At 38.3% G+C, this 22048-nt stretch overlaps 1 protein-coding gene across 1 annotated transcript in view; it reads left to right on the top strand.

Annotated features, from left to right (window-relative positions):
* Nucleotides 1-20592, top strand: part of MYOM2 (myomesin 2) — a 74054-nt gene extending 53462 nt beyond the window's left edge. The window contains exons 27-36 of the mRNA XM_009501098.2: nucleotides 826-893; nucleotides 4672-4785; nucleotides 6150-6237; nucleotides 10119-10157; nucleotides 10843-10948; nucleotides 14051-14214; nucleotides 14548-14584; nucleotides 14708-14730; nucleotides 15587-15642; nucleotides 19494-20592. Of these exons, the coding sequence (XP_009499393.1) occupies nucleotides 826-893; nucleotides 4672-4785; nucleotides 6150-6237; nucleotides 10119-10157; nucleotides 10843-10948; nucleotides 14051-14214; nucleotides 14548-14584; nucleotides 14708-14730; nucleotides 15587-15642; nucleotides 19494-19835 (1037 nt within the window). The 3' untranslated portion in view covers nucleotides 19836-20592. The remainder of the gene's footprint in view (nucleotides 1-825; nucleotides 894-4671; nucleotides 4786-6149; nucleotides 6238-10118; nucleotides 10158-10842; nucleotides 10949-14050; nucleotides 14215-14547; nucleotides 14585-14707; nucleotides 14731-15586; nucleotides 15643-19493) is intronic.
* Nucleotides 20593-22048: the final 1456 nt, after the last annotated feature.

Below are 22048 nucleotides of genomic sequence, written 5' to 3'. Positions count from 1 at the left end.
TGTAATTCTATTATTTTCTATTTTTTGGGGGGAGGGGATTTCTTTTTACTGGATTTAGAAAAGAAATTATACCACTTACAGTGTAAACTCACAAGATCTTTCAGTTCTCAATGATTTTAATGAAAGTCTGGGATTTTGCTACCTCCCAGGTTTGGATATTGCAATTATGGGCCTTGATCCTGCAGACACTAAAACATATAAATTTACTGATGTGAATAACCACAGTAAGCTTAAAAAGGCTATGTATGTCAGTAAATTTACTTAAGGATATATATTTGCAGGATTGGAACCTCAGTGGGGAAAAGGAATATTTCCTGTAGTGCTTGTAATGATTAATACATTTTTTAACTTTACATAATTTGGACAAATTGTCCATGCATGTCTGGCATAGGATTTCTGCTTTGAATATTTAATTGGGTGTTTTGATGCACTTGTTTATTCTCCAGTTCCCTTTGCATTAAATACATTGTTTGCACACTTGTTTGTAGCTACTCTGTTTCTTTCCTATGTTTAGTTGGCAATTGGGCATAAACATATTCAGTAAACTAATTTGTCTCACCATTTTACATTTTGAAATACTACATGACATCATACAAACAGAGATGAGCTTCAGGTTTCTAAGCCATACTGTAGACACCTGGGTCAGTATGACAAAAGCTTACTGCAGGATTTTCCTTCTAGTGCATGGGTAGTTCAGGAGTTCCCTCTCACCATTCTGGTGTAAGGATGTTATAATATAATTGTCATCCTTTTTCTTTCTTTCACTGGATGTCTCTGGTACTCTTCATTCTACAATGTATGCTTTAAGACAATTTTGTTTCTTAGGTCCTCACTTCTCAGAGTTCTTGTATTGGAAAGTTACAGAGGAATGTGAAGTTTTACTTGCTTGTAAGGTGAGGAAATATACTTGAAATAATTTGTTTTAATGTGTTGATTAAAAATTGAGCTAGGAAAATGTGAGGAAAGATTTTGCTATTTTTAAAATTAAAAGTTCCATATGAAACCTTTTTTTTTATTTTTTAGAAATACTTCAAAACAAAACTTCTGACTTACTACTCTTCAGCAGTAGTCTTCATTAAAAACAAAAAAAAATTATAGGACATTTCCAAATGTGTTAGCTGATCTAATTCTTTATAATAATTGTGAGCCATTAAAATAACTTAAACAAAATATTCATCCCTTAATGGTCCTTGTCCCTTCCTCAAAAAATAGCTACAAAAATCCAGAACTCAAACTCTTTCCTCACTGTTTTCTGATTTAGATGTTCCTCTACCAAGACATCTGTTATTAAATCAACTGTAAGCGAACATGCAACAAAGGCTTCTAGAATTAAAGTTATAAAAAATGATTTATATTATATTTGGCTAATGACTTTTGAATCTTAACTAATGCTAATGTGCATGGAATTCAGAGTAACTTCCGCTATTAACATCTTTATGTGCCACTCTAAACTGATATATTTCCATTTTTGTTGCTTTTCTAGAGTGACTAATTAGAGGTCTAAATGACTAAGTTAATTGAATTCAACAGGCATCAAACTCTTCTTCATTGCTTTTTCCTGTAATATGGACTTTTTTGTATTAATTTTCTCTATTTCTTTTGAATAAGTTTTTGGCCTTTAATTAGACTAATGTGAATCATTCATTATGAGCAATTTACATGCACATTTTTGGGTTTTTTTTTCCTTTGTTTTTTTCTGCTCACTAATTAGGAGACCTTTAAACCTCCAATTATTCCCAGCAGAACTGACCTGGGTGGTGAAGCTGCCATTCTGTGTGCCCCCATTTTAGGGCTCAACATTCATTAGCTAACATGGTACCTTTGCTGCATAGCTGGAGTACTTCATAATCTTGACAGGCGTTTGCCACAGGCATGAACCCTGCTTATCCTTTCATTCACATGGGGAATTAAATGTTGCTGAACCAGTTATACTAGTGTTAATTCTTTACAAATCAATCTGAAATTATCCTTCTTTTCATTGAGTGTCGAGCCTCTTTATACCACTGAAACTGTGAAAGGCTGAGCGTCTGATTATATGCTTTTCACCAGTGTACTTTTTGTTCACAAGGTCAGAACATTTTATGTAAATGAAATCTAGGATGTGAGTGTTTGCACACTCATCATTTTAACTATGCCATTGACCTTATAATGTTTGTTACTGTTAGTATGTGACCGGCCATTAGGTTCACATGGTGGTATTGTTTATGCCTGTTTAACTGATATTTGTACATAGGAGAATTTGAACAATAAAGCCTGGATTTTTCCTACGAACTTCAGACATCTGACATTCAGGTTAGAAGTGTGGCTGCCCTGGGCTACTGCTGTGGTAATAAAAACATTCAGGGAGCAGCCCCTGCCTCCCCAGGCTATATCAAGGCACCTGGCCCACGTCTCTTCTAGGCTCTGTTTATTGCTTCTGTGCAAAAATAATTGTCATGGGTGTTTTTAACTCTTGAAAGAGCCTGGGATAATGTGAAGGAAATACCAGTAAGAGAGTGCCTTTGTCCTTGCCTTTCTCAAAAGCGGCATGAAATAAGGGTGTTAGGAAACCAGGTCAACTGGAAGCTTGTGTAGGGCAGAGGACTGACTGTATAATCCAGGTAATAGTAACAGTAATAATGAACAATTAATGAACAATTATGGATTGTGTTATAAAAGAGTATATCAAAAGTAATACATGTTACCTCACGTACCACTTATTTTCTATGTGATTGGACCTTTCGGACTTCCGATTAACTTAGTATTTAATTCTGAAATAGCTGGGACTGGTGACCTTGTTCTTGGTATTGTAGCCTCTGCATGCCAATGGGACATGTTTGTCCATCTGAGTGATAATTTGATGGTATTTGCTTTTTATTGTGTTTTTATATTTCTTCGTATGCCAGCATCTACTGTCATTTTTCTTCAAGTACTTCTAAATTTCAGAACGTTCAGAAACTACCTACTCTTGCATAACTTTGACCCTTATTTGTACTGTGTCTGTTAAACCCAAGATTTTTAGTGTGTGGCTAAGCAGCAAAAAAGGTAACTTTTCATAGTAAATGTCAACATGAAATAACTTTGGCACTGCAAATTGCCTGTGTCTGAAACTCAGTCTATTTATTGTCAGGTTGAGAGCTAACAGTCTTTGATGAAAAATTGTTGAAAAGCATTAAAGGCTTGTTCCTTCATGCTTTGCTCAAATAAAATAGCCACTCATGTCATATGACTACAGGATTAGCCACTTTGTGGTTACTGGTAAATGTAAAGTGCTGCTCACTTTTCTCAAACAAGGCATTGCTTTGGGCCAGGTTGTGATCTCAAGTACTCTGTCAGAGAACCATAGCAACCACACTGGTTATTAAGCAGCAATAGATGTGATTAATCTGAGCAGGTTTTATAGAGATGTCCAGGAATCAATATAGGAGGCCCTCCTATTTGTCTATTCACCTCTATAGAGAACTTTCATAGAGCTGTTCATCTATGGAATGACTTCTCTAATGTGAAAGGGTTAGAAGCTGGTGCATGTTTTTCCCTCCAGGTAAGCCACTTGAAAACTACTGCAGATCTGTATTAACTTCTGGGCTTCCCTCTATCCATTTGTTCAGTTCTTTTTTAAGGAAGCTTTTTAAAGAGACAGCCTGGGGACTAAGAATTGTCCTGCCAGCTCTGTCCTTCTACTAAAATAATGCTGACTGGGAATTCAGGCTATGCATGGAAACAGCATTTCATTTTCGTGATTTTTAGAAGAAGTGGGGATAGTGATGTCAAATAAACCATAGCATTTCTGAAAATGAGAAAAATAAAATATATTGCCAGGGTTTCTAAAAAGAGCTGGGCTTTTAGCTTCTTTGAATTCACAGTTTGAGGTCATTCATCTAGTGATATTTTAAGCATCACCAATACACAATTTATATTTCAAAATTATAGCAGTACTTGAGGTATAGATGTAGACTATTTATACATTGCTTAGATGAGCTGCTGCTACTACAGCAAAATTCTGGCTTTCAAGCAGCTTCTCTGGATTTGCACTATGTTGTTAAGCCCCTTTGTGTTGCGAGAGACTGCAATTTGTAGGATTCCTGAAGTCTTTGTAATTCCCATAGGACACAATGTAGTAGAAAAAAAGGATTTCTGGTGTAGCTCACAATTTTGAAGTCTCAGATACTTTCAGAATAGTAATTTCAGTTACCATCTGCAGTTTAGCCCTGAAAGACACTGCTTAAGTAGCTGGGATAAATCTGCAAATTGGCTGAAGACTCTCTAAGATAGGGCATAAGTTCTGTGTTAGAGCTCTCTCGAGACACATGGCAAATACAACAAGATAAAGGAGAGTTCAGCAGCTCTAATTTCAAAGATACTACTCACAGGTATCTCTAGGCAAGCTACAACCACATAGCAAGGGTGCAAAACCCTTTAAGGGAAGAGATTGACAGGACTGCCTTTAAGGATTTGATAGGGCTTTGAAGCTGTAAACTGTATGCTTCTGACTAGTTCTGTGCTGCAAATAAATACCATACGAGTAAGATTTGCTTAGTAGGACTTGGTTGAAATAGATCTTTCACTTAGTTTTATTTGACATGTGTTATAAAAAAATTGGTTTCTTATGTTGAAAGTACCTATGTGACTACCTACAGTGCAATAACTTTATTCAGGACACAGACAGGCTTATGTGCCTTTTCTGTTGTACAGGTTGCAAACACAAAGAAGGAGACGGCTTTCAAGTGGTATAAGGATGGTTCTGGGATTGACGTTGATGAGGTGCCTGATCTGCAGAAGGGAGAATGTCATCTCAATATTCCCAGGGTACAGTATGACCTACTGATTAGAAATGGCAGCTTCTGCTTGACACGCTATAGATTTGCCAGGCAGAGCACTAAACCAGCTATCATGACTTCTGTGAACCATTTTAAGAAAAAGCGTATTTGCTACCCTTCAATTAGCTGGTGAGCAACTAATGCTAGTAAGAGTATCTATTTTTGTTATCAGCTCAGACAGTTCATGCTTAAGTTGTTTCAGTGTCCTTAGGTGAACTCTATCTCATTCTTTCTTATTGCTCCTTAATTTTTCAATTTGTTCAAGCACCTCATTTCTGACAGTGTTTCAGTTTTATTGCCTAAAATGAATAGGTTTGAGGTATATGGCTTCTTAAGATTTATCTTTATGCAACAGGACCTAACTTGTCTCTGAAGCCTTAGCTTGCATAGTTGCTGCCTTTGTCAAGTGCAAAAACCTCCTGGATCAAGTTTTTCTGCTTTCAGCATAATGTGCATTCCATTTAATTTATTTATTTATTTTATTTATTGGTTTCATATTCTTCTAATTTCCTTTCTTCATTTCCCTTGCAAGAGGACACTGACTTTCCAGTGGCTTCATATTTCTTGATTAGACTTTTTTTTGGAGAGGGTGGTTTCTGCTTGTCTTGAATTGCTCTTGTTACTTGTCATTCAAATATATGATGCTTCTACTATGTTCTACTTGCTTGTGGGCTTGTATAAGTCTAAGGCTCAATTAAATAACCTCCAAACTATGTATAATTATTTATATTTTTTCCTTCAGGTTTTAAAATAAATTAAAAAAAACCACCCAAACCAAAAACCCCTACTGCCTTTAATGCAATATCACTGTGTTAGATTTTAGAATGCAAGCTCTCCAAGGGTAATGAATTCATTGTTTACATAGCATAGATATAATTTGACTACAGTTGCTGCTTGAATGAAAGCTACTGAGTTGATGTTTGGACAGTTAAAGGATCTAGATCTGTTGTTACACTTCAGATAGATTGATTCAAAAAATAATAATTTTCGTTGAAGAAAAATTGTTTTTCTAGTTTGTGTGGGTTGAAATTACCCTCTGCTACATCTTACTACACTACTTGTAATTTCTACTGACTGAGATCAATCCTTTTTGTCTTTCTGGAACAAGAGAAAAAACATGGTTTCACAAGGAAATTGAACTGAAATCAGAATATGTTTTAGGCTTAAGAACTAACTACAACTCCATAAAAAAAGCATTCACAAACCACTCAGAGTTTCCATCTCATCTCTGATTAAGATTTTTTAACCAGAATCCAGTACAATGTATATTGTTTGATTTAGAAAATCATGCAGAGGTTAAGCAAATGTACTATTATCAAGTTTGTCAGTAAACATTTTTTGTTTTCCTTGTAGCTGTCTCGCAAAGATGAAGGAGTTTATAAGGCAACACTATCAGATGATAGAGGTCATGATGTATCTACTCTTGAATTATCAGGAAAAGGTAACATTCAGTTTACAGTACTGAAATAATAATCTCCATGTGTTCTCAGGAGGTGTCAAAGATCAATCCTTGCAAACAGTGTTAGCAAATATTTTTGGGGTCCTTTGCATTTCTGTTCTCTTCTTATGTTATAGAGGCCTGAACTGCAATCACCAGTTTAGAAGGGGAGGCACTGGGCATTGTAATAACTAATCTCTAGCACTCTAACAGGGAAGAAATGAAGTAAGTTTCTAATCAGACAGAATTCTCTTCTTTGTGATACCTTTTATAGAAAGCTCGCTCTCTTTCTGAAATTTGTTAAGCTTTACTGTCTACAAAATGCCATAAAGTACCAAACCACTTAATATGTTGATGTGAGACTGTCAGTGGGGACTGACAGTTAATTAAACTGTAAAATCATACAGCTGTTTTTAGGGTTTAACCCCAGCAGGCAGCAACCAAGCACCACACAGCAGCTTGCCCACTCTCCCCCAGTAGGATGGGGGAGAGAACTGGAAGGTGAAAAGTAGGAGAACTTGTGGGTTGAGATAAAAACAGTTTAAGAGATAAAGCAAAAGCTGTGTCTGCAGGCAAAGCAAAACAAGGAAGTCATTCACTGCTCCTCATCAGCAGGCAGGTGTTCAGCCACCTCCAAGAAAGCAGGACTCCATCACACATAAGTTAGTTGGAAGACCAATGGCGTAACTCTGAAGGTTGCCCATTTCTTCTTCTTCCCCCAGCTTTATATGCTAAGCATGATGCCATTTGGTGTGGGATATCCCTTGGGTCAGCTGGGGTCAGCTGTCCTGGCTGTGCCCCTCCCAGCTTCTTGTGCAGACCCAGCCTCCTCGCTGGTGGGGCAGTCTGAAGAACAGAAATAGAAGGCCTGTGTAAGCATTGCTCAGCAAGAGCTAAAACGTCCCTGTTTTATCAAAACTGTTTTAGTTACAAATCCAAAACACAGCACCACAGAAGCTGCTATGACGAAAATTAACTCTATCACAGCCAAAACCAGTACAATCTCCACCTCTTATTAGAGTACGTCCTCTTTAACCACCTCCTCCCTTCCTGTCCTTTGATATATACACAGATATCATTCCCTCAGTCTATGGATTTTCAAGTAAGGGGTATAGAATCATAGAATCATTAAGGTTGGAAAAGACCTCTAGGATCATCAGGTCCAACCGTCAACCCAACATTAACATGTCTCCTAAACCATGCCCTGAAGTGCCATATCTACACATCTTTTAAATACCTCCAGGAATGGTGACACTACAACCTCTCTGGGCAGCCTGTTCCAATGCCTGACTGCTCTTTCAGTAAAGAAATTTTTCATAATATCCAATATAAACCTCCCCTGATGCAGCTTGAAGCCATTCCCTCTTGTTCTTTCACTAGTGACCTGGGAGAAGAGACCAACGCCCACCTCACTACAACCTCCTTTCAGGTAGTTGTAGAGAGCGATAAGGTCTCCCATCAGCCTCCTCTTCTCCAGGCTAAACAACCCCAGTTCCCTCAGGCGCTCCTCACAAGACCTGCTCTCCAGATCCTTCACCAACTTTGTTGCCCTTCTCCAGACACGCTCCAGCAACTCAATGTCCTTCTTGTAGGGAGGGGTCCAAAATTGCACACAGTACTCGAGGTATGGCCTAATCAGTGCCGGGTGCAGAGGCACGATCACCTCCCTGCTCCTGCTGGCCACACTATTCCTGGTAGAAGCCTAATTTTCTCCCTGTAAGACCTAATGAGGTCTCTGTACTCTTCTTTTGTTAACCGCCCCTTCTTCTAAAAGTGGTAGACTTTTTTTTTCCTGAGTGTCAGCAGAAGTGTTCAGTCAGGCCGGTCACCTTCCCCGCCGGTTCGTCTTGCGGCACTTGGGGACAGCCTGCTCCTGCACATTCAAGACTTCCTTCTTGAAGAAAGCCCAGCCTTCCTGGACTCCTTTGCCCTTCAGGACTTCCTCCCAAGGGACTCTCCCAACCAGTGCCCTGAACAGGCCAAAGTCTGCCCTCCGGAAGTCCATGGTATTGATTCTGCTGACCCCTCTTCTTAACTTACTCTTCAAGTAAGGGGTATCCTAAACACTGGAATAAATAACAGGGACAGTAGTTCTCCATCTTATGATCAGGGGTCCTTCCAGTTTCCTGAGACTATACTTCAGGTATGGCAAGACTGTGCTGTACTGGATATGTCCAGTTAAATGCATATTTAGAGAATTTAGAGAATGTCTAAATCTGTGGGCCTGGAGGCTTTGAAAATTATAACCAGCAAACCCACAAGATCTGCAGTGTTAAACCAGACATTGGGTCTCCTAAATGGTGGAGTTAACCTTGAAACATAAACGATATACAAAAAAGTTAGCATGAATGGGGCACTGGAAGACTGCATATTGTATGGGGGCAGGTTAGTTTAAGCTCAGTGTGCACTGACATTCAGATGAAGATCAATCCAAATAAGGGTGGGAGAATCTAGTCTAAAATGCACTGATGATAGGCGTTTAAATAAGGTTTCATATGTTACCAGGTATCACAGTGAACTATTGTAATTCTATGCATATTTAAATTTGTTCATTAAAAAAACTGTTAGTTTACTTCTGAGACTATAGCAAAGACTGATATGTTGCCAACATAAGTGATTTTTAGTCAGCTTTGGTAAAGAGAGCTTCCCTGGGCTTCTTTGCTTAAGTCCCATCAACTGGGCCAAAGTGAACCTGGTTTCATCCCACCTGCCTGTAGACATTTGACCCAAATAATGAATATTTTTTGCTGGGTCCTAACAGAAGCAGACAGACATGTTAAAAAATTAACTCGGTTTACCAAAGATCTTCACTTTTTGGTTTGGGTTTTTTTTTTTCCCCAGCAGGTTGAGGAAGTACCTGAAATAAGAGGAAAAGGTGAATAACTGGCTGAGTTCTTAAGCTGTGGTTTACCTCAGAAAGCTGTATCATTACTTGATAGTCTCTCAGGCACTTTTCCTCTGCATAAATTCTGCCCATTATTCCTTCAGAAAAAACCATCCCATTTAGAAGGTATAGGTAATATAACCCCACTTTCCCAGACATCTGTAATGTAATGTATATATAGTATGCAATTCATGTCCTCATGTCAACATGCCAGTAGGAACATACTGGAGTTTGCAGATGGTTATGGAATTGAATCACGATTTATTTTAGCAGAGAGAAAAAATGTGCACATACAGATCAATACATGCCAAATATACAAGTAGTATTTTCTGGACTGCATGCATTTTTCTGTCTTCCCTATTAATAAAAATTCTTCAACCTTGAATATGCATTCTTCAGATTAAGGTTCTTCTTTCTTTCTTTCTCTCTCTTTCCATCTTACACAGTGACACTGAATAGGATTCTTCTGCTATGAAGGAGTTCCCTGCTCTTCTGCCCTTGTCTCCAGGGTTCTCCCCATCTGCAAGCCCATCAGCTCTGTGATATTTCAAAAGCTTGATTTGATACCCGGTTTCTTTCACTTGCTGTTGAAGGGGTTTATATTTGTCAAATGCCATCCTACAGGGAGCAAGTAAAAACTGTTTTCACCTAGATTGTGACAATTTCTCTTTCCCCTGTAATCTCCTTTGAATGTGAACTCTCCAGTTTTAATGACCTTTTATTGTTTCTGGCCTGAGGGGTACAAAGACGAAGATTTGGCAACAGACATCTGACTCCACGCACAACAGAAATACTGAGTGACACAGCAGAGAATTCATATGCTGTACCCAGACAGCCTCCAATTTGTCCCATACACCTGTTGCAATTTTAATGGTTTTCTTTGCCTAAGGATGTGAAGATTTCGCATATTGCTTTAATTAAACTGAACATAACAAAACCATATTCTGATTGAATTTTGATGGTACATTTTCTTTTTTCCCTTTTCTTTTTTTCTCTTCAGTGTATGATGATATAATTCTGGCATTGAGCGGAGTCAGTGGTAAGTAAATGCCGTCTTGGATTTTCATGTAGGTTTTTTATGTTAAAGTCATCTGAGCCCGAGGCAGACGATTTTTACTGTAAGTGGGAAATCTCTGAGAGTCATGATGCTTCTATTACTATGGACATGTTATTAAGTTTCTGAATAGGCAGCTGACCTTGCTAATTGACACTATTAAAAGGGAACAAAGTATTATTCCACCTGGAGTGTTTGGTTTAGATACAGTGACAATTATGTAGCAATAATTTTCCTCCTAATTCCCATTAGTAAGTAAACCTTGATACAGAGAGAACGAGATTCTGATCCTGCTCCCAGTGAGAAGCTGGGAGTCATTCCACTGAAAGAACAGGGGTTCACAAGAATAATTTTTTTTGTGCAGTTAGAATTATGACACTACTGTTTCACAGCAATTACATGACTAAGCTTATAATTTCACAATGGATCTTGCTAGTCACAATGCTTGTATATGACAATAAAACCATAAACTCATACTGAACTTTCACCTGATATAAATCAGATGATCTCCTTTAAGAGGCATGAACTCTTAAAATCTCTTTGTAGTAGTTGAAAATTATGGCCCAGATCTTGAAATTTATTTTTGTCCTGACAGTACAAGTAGTCCATTTGACTGTTTCCTGTTCAATCTATGATCCTGTTTGATCTGCATATATTCTCTTTTACATAGGTAAGTCAGCCTCTCCACTGAAGATCCTTTGCACTGAGGAAGGAATAAGGCTCCAGTGTTTCCTGAAGTACTACAATGAAGAAATGAGAGTCAACTGGTCTCACAGGTAGATGAGCATATTTTTTTTCAATTTCATTTGAGTAAAACTGACATCTTTATGATTTTCTGTTTATTTTTCTGTGGCATTCATTTAGTAACTGGACCACATTAATGAATTTCTCTTCCCAGCACTTCATAGTCTCTTTTCATATATCTAATACATACAGTAAAACAAATATTAACAGACTAGTCCAATACCTATCAGGAGGGCTATAACAGCCAGGAAAAAAAGAATCTACAGAATTCCAGCCTCTTATTCAACACAAGACTATTTGTCTTCCACTATATTATCTGGTTGGTTCAAAGATAGCAAAAATTCGAGCACAGTTTTCTATTCAGGTATTCCATTTTCTTTAAATGGATGAACTCTTTCAGTCCTAGGTGAATACCAATGATCTGCTCTCACAGTTTAATAAAAGCTTGTATTAAGAAAGGAATGGTATTTTTTTTTCAGACTGATACAGTCTTAAGTAATCCAGAATACTTTAATTCTGTTCCTCTTCTTTGAAAAGATGTTCACTGGGGCACAGAATACTTTGAGAATAGCCCTGAGAGTTGAGAATATGACTAAACATGAGCTTTAAAGTTCCCAATAGTTTTCCACTCTCATGTGACATTAATCTTTGAATTTGGAGGCACTCTATTCATCTGTGTATTTACAATAAAAAAATGTTTTCAAATGTTTTGCTACGTCAGGCCCTCATTTGTTTAAAACTGCAGGTAAGGTTTGGAAGGATTTTAAAACACTTTGAGTAGTTTGAACTTTCACATTCCTTGATGGCCTACAAAGATGACGCACCATGAACTGGTCTGACTTGGACAGGAAGAGGCTGGTTTATCAGCATGTTCTCCTAGTTTTGCAATGCTGTCCAGCCCTTGATTTCTATGAAGACAGGAACACAAGAAAGGTGTCAGTGATCATTAGGTTCAGGGAGCTTGAGAACACTTCTGCAAGCATGTGCAGCTGTTGTGGTTTAACCCCAGCTGGCAACTAAGTACTACACAGCTGCTCACTCCCTCCCTCCTGGTGGGATGGAGGAGACAATCAGAAGAGTAAGAGCGAGAAAACTCGTGGGTTGAGACAGAGACAGTTTAATAAGTAAAGCAGAAGCCACACATGCAAGCAGAGCAAAACAAGGAATTCATTCACTACTCCCACAGGCAGGCAGGTGTTCAGCCAGCTCCAGGAAAGCAGGGGTCCACATAACGGTTACTTGGGAAGACAAAATGCTATCAGTCCAAAAGTACCCCTGCTTCCTTCTGCTTCCCCCAGCTTTATATGCTGAGGGTGTTGTCATATGATGTGGAATATCCCTTGGGTCAGTTAGGCTAGCTGTCCCAGCTGTGCCCCCTCCCAGCTTCTTGTGCACCCCCACCTGACTCTGGTGGGGTGGGGTGAGAAGCAGAAATCTAAAACACAGCCCCATACTAGCTACTAAGGTGAAAATTAACTCTACCCCAGCCAAAACCAGTGCAACTCATAACTCAGGGTTTATATTCAGTAAGTTCTGCTCCTTCTTTCAGTAAATGTGATACTAATATGAAGGAAAGGGAAAGAAGTATAGTTTTTACCTCTGCCTTTTACTGTATCTGCTTGAGTTTTAAAAGTGATTTAGTCCATTCCATCCAGTTCATAGAAATATAAAACTAGAGAATGCTACATGGCTAATATGGAAATATCAATGTGCATATTTATATTTACTTACAGACACCTCCTCCCCCTTCTAATATTTCCTATTTTATAATGTCTTACACATTGATTATCTTGAATATCATTGAACACAGATTCTTCCATGAATACAATGATTATAAGCCAGAGTTATTAAAGCTAAAACAAAGACTAAAACAATCAAAACAACCAACCAGCCTCCCCCAGCCTCTCCAAACTTTCCGGCTCTTTTAAGTGGGGTTCTAGCAAATTTTTTCTTGGGAAAAAAATGAAAGGCTAGACAATCTATGTTTTTTTTTACTTATGTCTGCACATCATGAAACATACCATGTAAATTTCTAGCTAGCTTTGAATTATCTGCTATACCACATAGCAGGGAACATAATACAAGTCCTAGAGCTAGCATGCATCATTCACTCATGGCACAGTGGGAAATATTATACATAGTATTTTCAAATATATAGTAGTTTTTATCCAGGTGTTTAATTTGGTACACTGAACTCAATGTACTCATCTTACAGAAAGGGTAATAGTAAAAAATCCGTTTCTCCATCAAAGTAACTCTCTAGCTATGAAGGCAAACCAGCCCTGTCTGGTCAAATAAAATAACTGATCAAAGAGAAGCTAATGCAAACTTCACCTATTAGAAATTCCAGCTAAAGATGCTTGGGGAGGAAGGATGAAAAGTTTAAATCTTTAGTTAATGAGTGAAAAAGGAAACTTCTCTTCAAACCATTGAAAGTGGTCTGGTTTGCATGCCCTCATTAAATAGCTCCCATTTCCACTCTTCATGGTAGATTAAGGACCAGAAGAAACCCTGATCTGAATCAGTAGGGCATTTCTTATATTCTTAGCTTAAGAAGTGATGATAAGTCAATATAATGCCACTGTTTTTTGAAGATGTGTTTTTTAATTTTCTGCAGTTAGGAAATTTGTTTCTTGTCTTAAAAAAAAACAAAGATGTATTTTGACTTGATGCAGGAAAAATAAATTCTGTGCAAATCCTGTATTGTTTTCTTAACTGATTTTTGAAGTTAATGAAAGGTAAAGTTTATTTTCCTCCTCAGAAAATGTTATTTGCCTTTAGTTTACTATTGTGATGTTAGTGTGTATGAAGTATACAGACCTCTGAAGTCATGCACCATTTTTGCATACAGATATGTATGTGCATATAAACACAGATGATTGTGTATGTGGAGAGAAGGAGAATGAGAAAAGGGTGAACAAATTAATCTTTAGAACAAAAGCTCAAGCTAATGGTTGCAAAGTGTTTCATACCCCCCATTAGGAAGAAAAGGATCTTCTGGGAAATCTTTCCCATTAGTTGCAATTTATCTGTACTTTAGGGATAGTATGTTATCCTTGTGACTTTTTATAGATGATCTCCTGTAGATATGCATGAAAAGAAAGCCCAAACTAATTTCTATTCATGTATTCCAGGGAATCTAAGATTACTTCTGGTGAAAAGATGAAGATTGGAGGTGGAGAGGGTGTTGCCTGGCTGCAGATAGTTGAACCCACTGAAAAGGATAAGGGGAACTACACCTTTGAAATCTTTGGTGACAAGGAATCCTACAAACGCACACTTGATCTGTCTGGGCAAGGTATATTTATAAGACCATATTTATATGGTGACTTTTCATGGATTAAACAGAATTTACTGGCAATAGTAAGAGGAATGACAGTAAAAACAGGAAGCCTTTGGTCAGAACCAGCTGTAGTTTAGTTGCATAACTGTTACGATCTTTTTAGTCTTATATCTGTTTACACCACCAGTGGCATTGGGTTTCAGGGATATGGTTTCCCATTTTGCCTCTGTGTAATCCTGTATAGGTTTTAAAAGAGCTTTGACATGGGTATATGTTTAAATGTTTATGCTCAGCCCCAAGTGCAAGTTATGTTCATGGGCAATAACTCTCTCAATTGTTTTTTTACAGCTTTTGATGATGCATATGCAGAATTCCAGCGACTCAAGTAAGTGCTACATCTTTTGCATTTTAATGCTGTAACAACAGTGTCTTCACTTACAGGAAAATTATTAATAATTTCATTAATAACATTAAATATTTCTCTTCCTCTCTTCCTCAACAATTTTAGGGCTGCTGCGTTCGCTGAGAAGAGTAAGTTTATTTTACATTTTATCAAAGGTGTTCTACAACGTAGTCTAGTGTTCTCTTTAAGGCATCCATCATAATAAGCTGTCATAGCTTTCAGGGTTTTGTGGCTGCAGAAATCCCCTGTTAGCACATAATACAGCAGTAATAACAGTAATCTGTGGAGTTATTTGGTTTTAATTCCGATGGAAACCCACTAAAAGTTTTATGCATTTTGCAAGCTTCCACTCTATCTTCTTGTGTCTGCAGAGGTTTTGTGAAGTGTGAGCTTCTGGGTGTCATACAAGGAGGTGTTGATTCTGAAAACTGCTGATGATACTGAATATTGGGATCTACCTATTAAGTAAAAAATTACCTGCAAATGCCTGTTAGGCAGTGCTTGCTAAGACAAGTAAGGGGAAGTTTGTTACTGTTAGGGGCTGTTGGAATTCTGGTGCTTTGATGTCAGTTCCGCTGGTAATGACAAAATGCTTCTGCCCGCAAAGACAGCGGCAGAACCAATTTTCCTTAGATCTTAGATACCACCAAGATGCTAAAAGCATCCTTCTTGCTTTGCTCTGTGCCCAAAGCACAAGCTGTCAAGCTCAGCAGTAGCTTCAAGGTTGTTATCAATGTAAAATGATATAGCACAATCTCTGCTAAAAAATCGTGGGGGACCATAAAATATATTAAAAAGAAATAACACAAAATATCACAAAAACGGTATTATTTTACATTTAGTTAACTAGGGCCTACTTTTTTTTAAAGATAAGTCCCAACAAAAACTGTGACTAATATGGCACCAAGTTATAAAATCATTAAGAAATTAGTAATTTTGAGGTCTAAACTTCACATAGTCCACATATTTTTCTTTAACTCCTAGATCGTGGTAAAGTCATTGGAGGTTTGCCTGATGTCGTTACTATAATGGATGGCAAGGTAAGGACAGTTTTTGTCAATGAGTCATGCTGACTGGTGAGAGTTTTGCTTTGATGGCAAAAGGGAAGGGAATGCAGATGATTTCGTAGAATTTGAAGGCTCTGAATTAGCTGCATATTCAAATCTGGGCTGGCTTTCAGCTCTGTGTACTGAGCATAGCAATTCAAGGGGAGAGTCCGCTCCTGCCCTGTAGGCAGGAGGCAGCAGCCACTCCCTGGGAGCCAGTATAACAGAAACAAAAATTAGGTGCCATTCTCCAGCCAGGTGCCAGGTATAGACTGTTGTGTCTGGTAAGAGTAAAGGAAGGTAAAGAACTGACCTGGGCCAAGGGGCTAAACTCTCCCCTCTTCCTATACATTGGCAGATAGCCCCATTACAATATATGATTATGGGAGATTGAAAGCCAGTGAATACACATATTTTTTTTGACATCAGTAACAACTAAATGCCCAGATACAAAGTCAAAATTGGTAAATGTTTGTGAAGTCCATTCCCAGGTCAGCTTGGCTGGTGGAGATTAAACTTCATGACTGTGACTGAATGGTATCCCTCACTGGGATTTTTGTCATGGTAGAGCAGGATCTCATGCAACCTCAGCCCAAACTCTCTGGACACTGGGATAGAAGGAAAAGTCTATTAGTCTGAGCTGCTGTTAGTCCTTACAAGTGTGAGGAAGTACTGCAACTCAGTCTCTCCATGCCGGGGGGTGAGTTCCAGACTCGACACTCAAGACTTCAGTCCAGGAAAGACAAACTCTTTCATCCTTCCCACACAGACAGCAAGTTCTTGTTTCTTTCCCCTGAAGCAAATCTTCTTCTATTGGGTGCCCTGTCCTTCCCTATGGGGAGAAACTATGTCTTCAGTCTTGGAAGAAAAACTACTAAAAGAGACAGGGTAAATAAAAAGAAATCTGCAGTATTGTGCACAGCGCAGAGGTGATACCTGGAAACATTTCCCAGCACTTCTCCCAGCACAAGAACTAGGTAATGCCTAATTACACGGCTATTACAGGCTTTAAAGAATCAAAAGGAAGTATTTTTTCAAGTGGTTCATAATTAATTTGTGCCTTAGTGCCTTAGGTGAAAATAGATTTGGGTCCAAAAAAGAAAACAGGTAATATCATGAGAGTAAGTCCAGAAGGGGCCATTATATACAATGTTCTTGATATAACTTGTGCTTATAACCAGTTTAAAAGCCACCAAATTGTGGAAAGCAGGAGGGTATACTGGGAATAGGATCACTACTCATCCTCTGTATTTTTGGGTACTTTCTTAAGCAGTTGCTTTCAACCTCTAAAAGAGCTAGATGGACTTTCATTCTGACTGACTATAGCAGATCAGCTCATGAGCCAATGTGACTCTTACCATCTGCTGGCTATCAAAAGCATGTTGATCAGGCTGTAGTCTCTTGTATGAAGTGCATCTTCAGAGACTACAGCTGTGTTGCTCTGCGTGGAAACTGTCTTATCACCGGAGTAAGGCTGCACACAACTCTTCCAACTTTCTCTGTACTTGGCCATTTTTCTGGATATCCAGGAGCAGCCTCTTTAGAAAGATGGGGGAACATGTGATCCTTCAGTGGATGCTGAAAGCTGCTCAATTCTGGAACAAACATAGATGATTTTCCTTTTGGCCCATTCCTTCCTTTGTCTTTAACAGGTGTCCAAATGAGGTGCTGCTTATTGTGGTAGACAGAGGCAACTCACAGCAAGAAAGCTAGTCTTTTAGGAGGTTAGGTGTAAGCCACTCTACAACCCACATCTTAAAACAGTCTAACTGTAAGGAAACAGCTCGGTGAAGTCACCCCTGACTGCATGCACAGACTAGCTGCAGTTTCCTCATACAACCGCGCCCTAAAATCTACAACTTTAAATTAAGGAAATGCTACATAGTGCATTTCCAGAAATAAAATGCTTCAAAGAAGACCTAATAGTGTGAGGACTAAGTAACTGAATAGGTGAAGAGAAAACGTCTGATTCCTGAAATCAGGCAAAACAAAATGGATCACAAGAAAGTGAAACTTTCAAAACACCTCTAAATTAAATATGACCAGGTACCGTGCAAGAGCTGTGTAAATACAAGTGTGAGACGTAACTATACAGAAACAAAAAAAGAGCAGAGTTTCCCCCATGCAATGGAATAGTATAACTACACAAATATATGGATACAAGACAAAGCCTTACTAGTGCTTCTTAGAAGAGTATAAATGATTTTAGGTCACATCTATAATTTAATAAATTAGAACATGCCCAAATGATCTAAAATGACTGGAATATATCTGTTCCCTGGTAAGTTTTTAATATTAACTTATTAAGACTTGATTAATTATTAATAATTAATTATTAATTACTCTTAAATGAGGTCACTTTTGAGGGCAATAGTAATGAAATATTGCCTGAGTTATAGAAAGGACAGTAAGATTTAAACTCATGCTATTAGACATTAGGTTGATCTCCCAAATTTTATTTTCTTGTTTACATCATTACGCCTTTAAATATTTTATAGTAAGGCTAGTTCCTATAGGGTATTAGTTAACTTTACATCCTACATGATATCTCTTCTTTAAGAGTACTGAAACACTTAGGTTGTCACTAGGTTGTACCCAGAGCATGCAACTCTTCCTTCAACATTCCCCTCTGGCTTTGGAGGCATGTAGTATGCAAGACTGCTTCTATTTGTGAACATACGGCACTTTGATCACTGAAAATTTCGTCCTGTTTTATCTTTTCCCCTGGATTATATTACACCTAATCAGTCATCATCATTCAAGAAAAATATTGCACAAAAACATGCATGTGTTAATACAGATGGACTTTCTCTGCTCCCTCTGGGTCAGGATTTGGTGAAACCTGAAGGGGAATAAGGAGGGGAGGGAATATAAGGAAGCATTCTGGTAGAAACTATCAGTTTTGGGTTGCTCATTGGGGTTTTTTTCCTTTTTCTTTTTCCCTAACCCAACAGTGCTTATGTGAATTTCTTAAGGTGACTTTTCATTATCTAGGGCAGAATTCTGGGCAGAATGAGTTTCAAGAAAAGGTGGACTAAGTAGGCACTAAGCAATGCGAATTCTCAAATTATTCTCTCATTTATTCTGTCATCACTGCATGTAAATACATAAAGTTTACATACATATACATATGGTGGTCAAAATGGGGTTCGGCAGTAACTCTCCAAAAATTCAGAAGGATGATCATGAAAGTTTTACATGCTTCTTCAATCTCAGTTCAGTCCTTGGAAAATACCTGAACTGCCAGGATGCCCTACTAGATCATTTCAGCTATTCTCTGAATAAGCTATACATGTGTGTAACACTTTTACAACATTTATGTACTATTTATTCTTTGTGAAATATTTCCATTTTACTAGTCAGCAGCACCTGAAATCAATGTCCAATGATTCATGTTATGCACTCTGTTTTTAAGTGATTTGGAGTTTTTTTCATCATCTCAAGCAATAACCTCAGGAGGCCTTGGTCAGAAAAGATTTCCTCAGTTCTCCCTACTGTGTATAGGGAAACTTCAAGGATGTTTTTAAACATATCATTGCCTGGACCTCATGTCACACTAATGGTTTGTCAGGAGTCTCCTGCAGGCAGGACTGCAATGACAGTCCAACTTACCATCTTCAGACACTGTTAGCCTGAGGCTATTACTGCATCACAGTCACTGGTAAGTCAGTGGAAAGACTGAATTGAAGAAAAAAATATTGGGAACTCTACTTTTCAGTCCTCAAGAACATGATACCTGTCTTACTTTAATTAACTAGGGATAAGAAGTGCCTGAAAGCAATGCTGAGAATATTCTGGTTAAACAAATCTGACTGATCCTTTAAATTACTTTTTTCCTCCCTCAGACGCTGAATCTGACCTGTACTGTATTTGGAAATCCTGACCCTGAAGTGGTTTGGTTCAAGAATGACAAGGTCTTTGAACTTAATGAGCACTATGTGTTTTCACTGGAACAAGGGAAGTATGCCAGTTTAACAATCAAAGGAGTGACCTCAGAAGACTCGGGCAAATATAGCATCCATGTCAAGAACAAGTATGGTGGGGAAACAGTGGATGTCACTGTAAGTGTGTACAGACATGGTGAAAAAATGCCAGAAATTAAGCCAGGCCAGCTGGCTAAACCCAGGCCAATACCACCATCAGAAGAAGTCCTCAAACCTGAGAGCAAGGCAAAATCCAATAAGTAAAGCCTGACACTATATTTGACAAACAAAATAGAATACATGAGCTGTATTTGAGGTATTCCCACACATAACTAATTAGTAATAGTAATGTCCAAAGGGAAACCGAGCATTTAAGAGTTTGCTTTAGAGATGTAGCTGTGCTATGGTGCTGTACACATCTGCAACAATCTCATTTTGAATATATGTAATAGGGCGGGACTTGAAAATAGCAAAACGCCAAATGCCTCCTAGAGGTTCCCATATCCAATGGCAAGGTTGCACAAACCTACAGTAAACCTCCATTTCCACCCTCCCCAACCCTCTGCAAAAAAAAAAGGAACCCAACCCAACAACCCTCTGAGAACAAATATCTCATCAGTAAAGGTAGTGAGCTGCAGTTAGATACATATTCAGAGATAGTTCCTGCTTTGTTCCACACACAGTCCCTTTGACTTTGAAGACTCTGATCCTGCAGGTCTAGTGGATAGTCTCTATTTAGTAGTCATACTGTTGTTTTATAGTGTGACTTTATCTTTAGTAGACTTTTACAAATGTTCACTGTTACTCATTAAAACATAGGTCACATGGTTGTATTTTGTTTTTCTTGCTTGTGCTAATAAAACTTTAAAAGTCACCTTTGCTACTCACTGCTCCAAATCACACCTAACTAGTTCTGTTTACTCTCTTTCATTGTTTAATTATTGCTTATTGCACAATTTCACAGCTGGTAGCATGCAGACTATCGACTTTCAATAAAGAATGCAAATTATGGTTAATCACAGTCACTGGGTGGCACTTGGAACATTAATTTTACTCTTTACAATACAGGTCAAGATGCAACTTAAACTGGTACCAAAAGACATGCATACAATTCAGTCACTTAAGACCATTATGTCTTTGATTCTCTATCCAAAATGAACAACAGAACAGTTCCATGGGCGAAGTGATGTTCTGCTAGGCAAAGATTTCAATATATGCTATACCATGAAGCATTCAGGTAGAATGGGCTTCAGTGAGATTACTCACATATCTGTCATACCATACATGATTGAGCGCTTACAGTGCTGGCTTACTCAGATCAGGTTCCCTGTTCAATAAAAGTCCATTTATCTTCCTAGATGAACCTTTGTAGCTTGCTAAGCAGCTTCCAGCAAAGAGTTCTTCTAATAGTAAGTAACACTGATGATACAAGCATCCCCGATGCAGCCTTCCTCTCTTGTGACTTCTCCCAGTCTCTAGGATAAATGCAAGGAAAAGGGAGCACTGTGGAGACAGGGGAGCTTGGATGAAGGATGGCCTGGAGAAATGGCACTCTGCAAAATCTTCACTGGAGATACTACATAAAAGTGTTTAGCACAAATATCGGGACTATAACTTGTGTTTGGAGTCATGGCTGAAAGCCGGCACTGAGTCTCTGACAGCCTCTGAGCTTAAGCATGGAAAATATGGAAATAATTTTTCTGTGTTGGGTTCTCCCTCTGTCTCCTGCTAGCAGACAAACTGAAAAAAAAAAAGGAAAATGAACAGTTTCAGAGTAAATTTAATCTCAGGGCTTTTAAAATTTTTTTTTTTTTATCTCATCCAAATGACATAGACTTTCCATTCTTTTGTCAGGCAAAAAATACTTCACTTGATTCAAAAAAAGTTTTATTTTTTGAGACAGGTGAAAAGCAAAGGAAATGAGAAGCCAATTTACAAGCTGTCAGATACAGTAGGTTGGAGCACCCATCTGGGAGAGAGGAGAGCAGCATTCCCCTTCCCCTCATCTCCATCCATGGGGATTTGAACCTGTATGTCTGACCAAGGGTAGTGTGCTAGCCCCCAGTCTTCCCTGTATTTGGAAGTGCTGCTTCTATTTATCCTTTTTCACTTGGTCTAACTAGGTAAATAGACTGGAAAAGAGAAAGACCTAGGCATCCTACTTCTCACATGAGCATGTTAAATGCTAGATTTGAGAGGTTTTTTTTCCCTTTCTTGTACTTTACCTTAGTTTTCAGTATTGAAGGAGGGATTGAGGGCTGGTACTGTAGACTATTTAAGAACCTGATGGTTTGAACAGATAATGATGGGGATGAGGATGGATTCACTGTAGTTTCAAATTCCTCAAGAAAGACTACAAACCTCCTTTGTGACTCATGGATATCTGTGAGTAGTCATGATAAAAAACAAGCCAGTTCTGGAAAGGAAATAGTCCTTAATCACACTTTATTAAAAGATGCTTTGGTTTTAAATAAACA

The sequence above is a fragment of the Phalacrocorax carbo genome, chromosome 3, assembly GCF_963921805.1.
Source record: "Phalacrocorax carbo chromosome 3, bPhaCar2.1, whole genome shotgun sequence".
In the NCBI taxonomy this organism is placed as follows: domain Eukaryota; kingdom Metazoa; phylum Chordata; class Aves; order Suliformes; family Phalacrocoracidae; genus Phalacrocorax; species Phalacrocorax carbo.
This window is presented reverse-complemented; position numbering and strand designations above follow the sequence as displayed.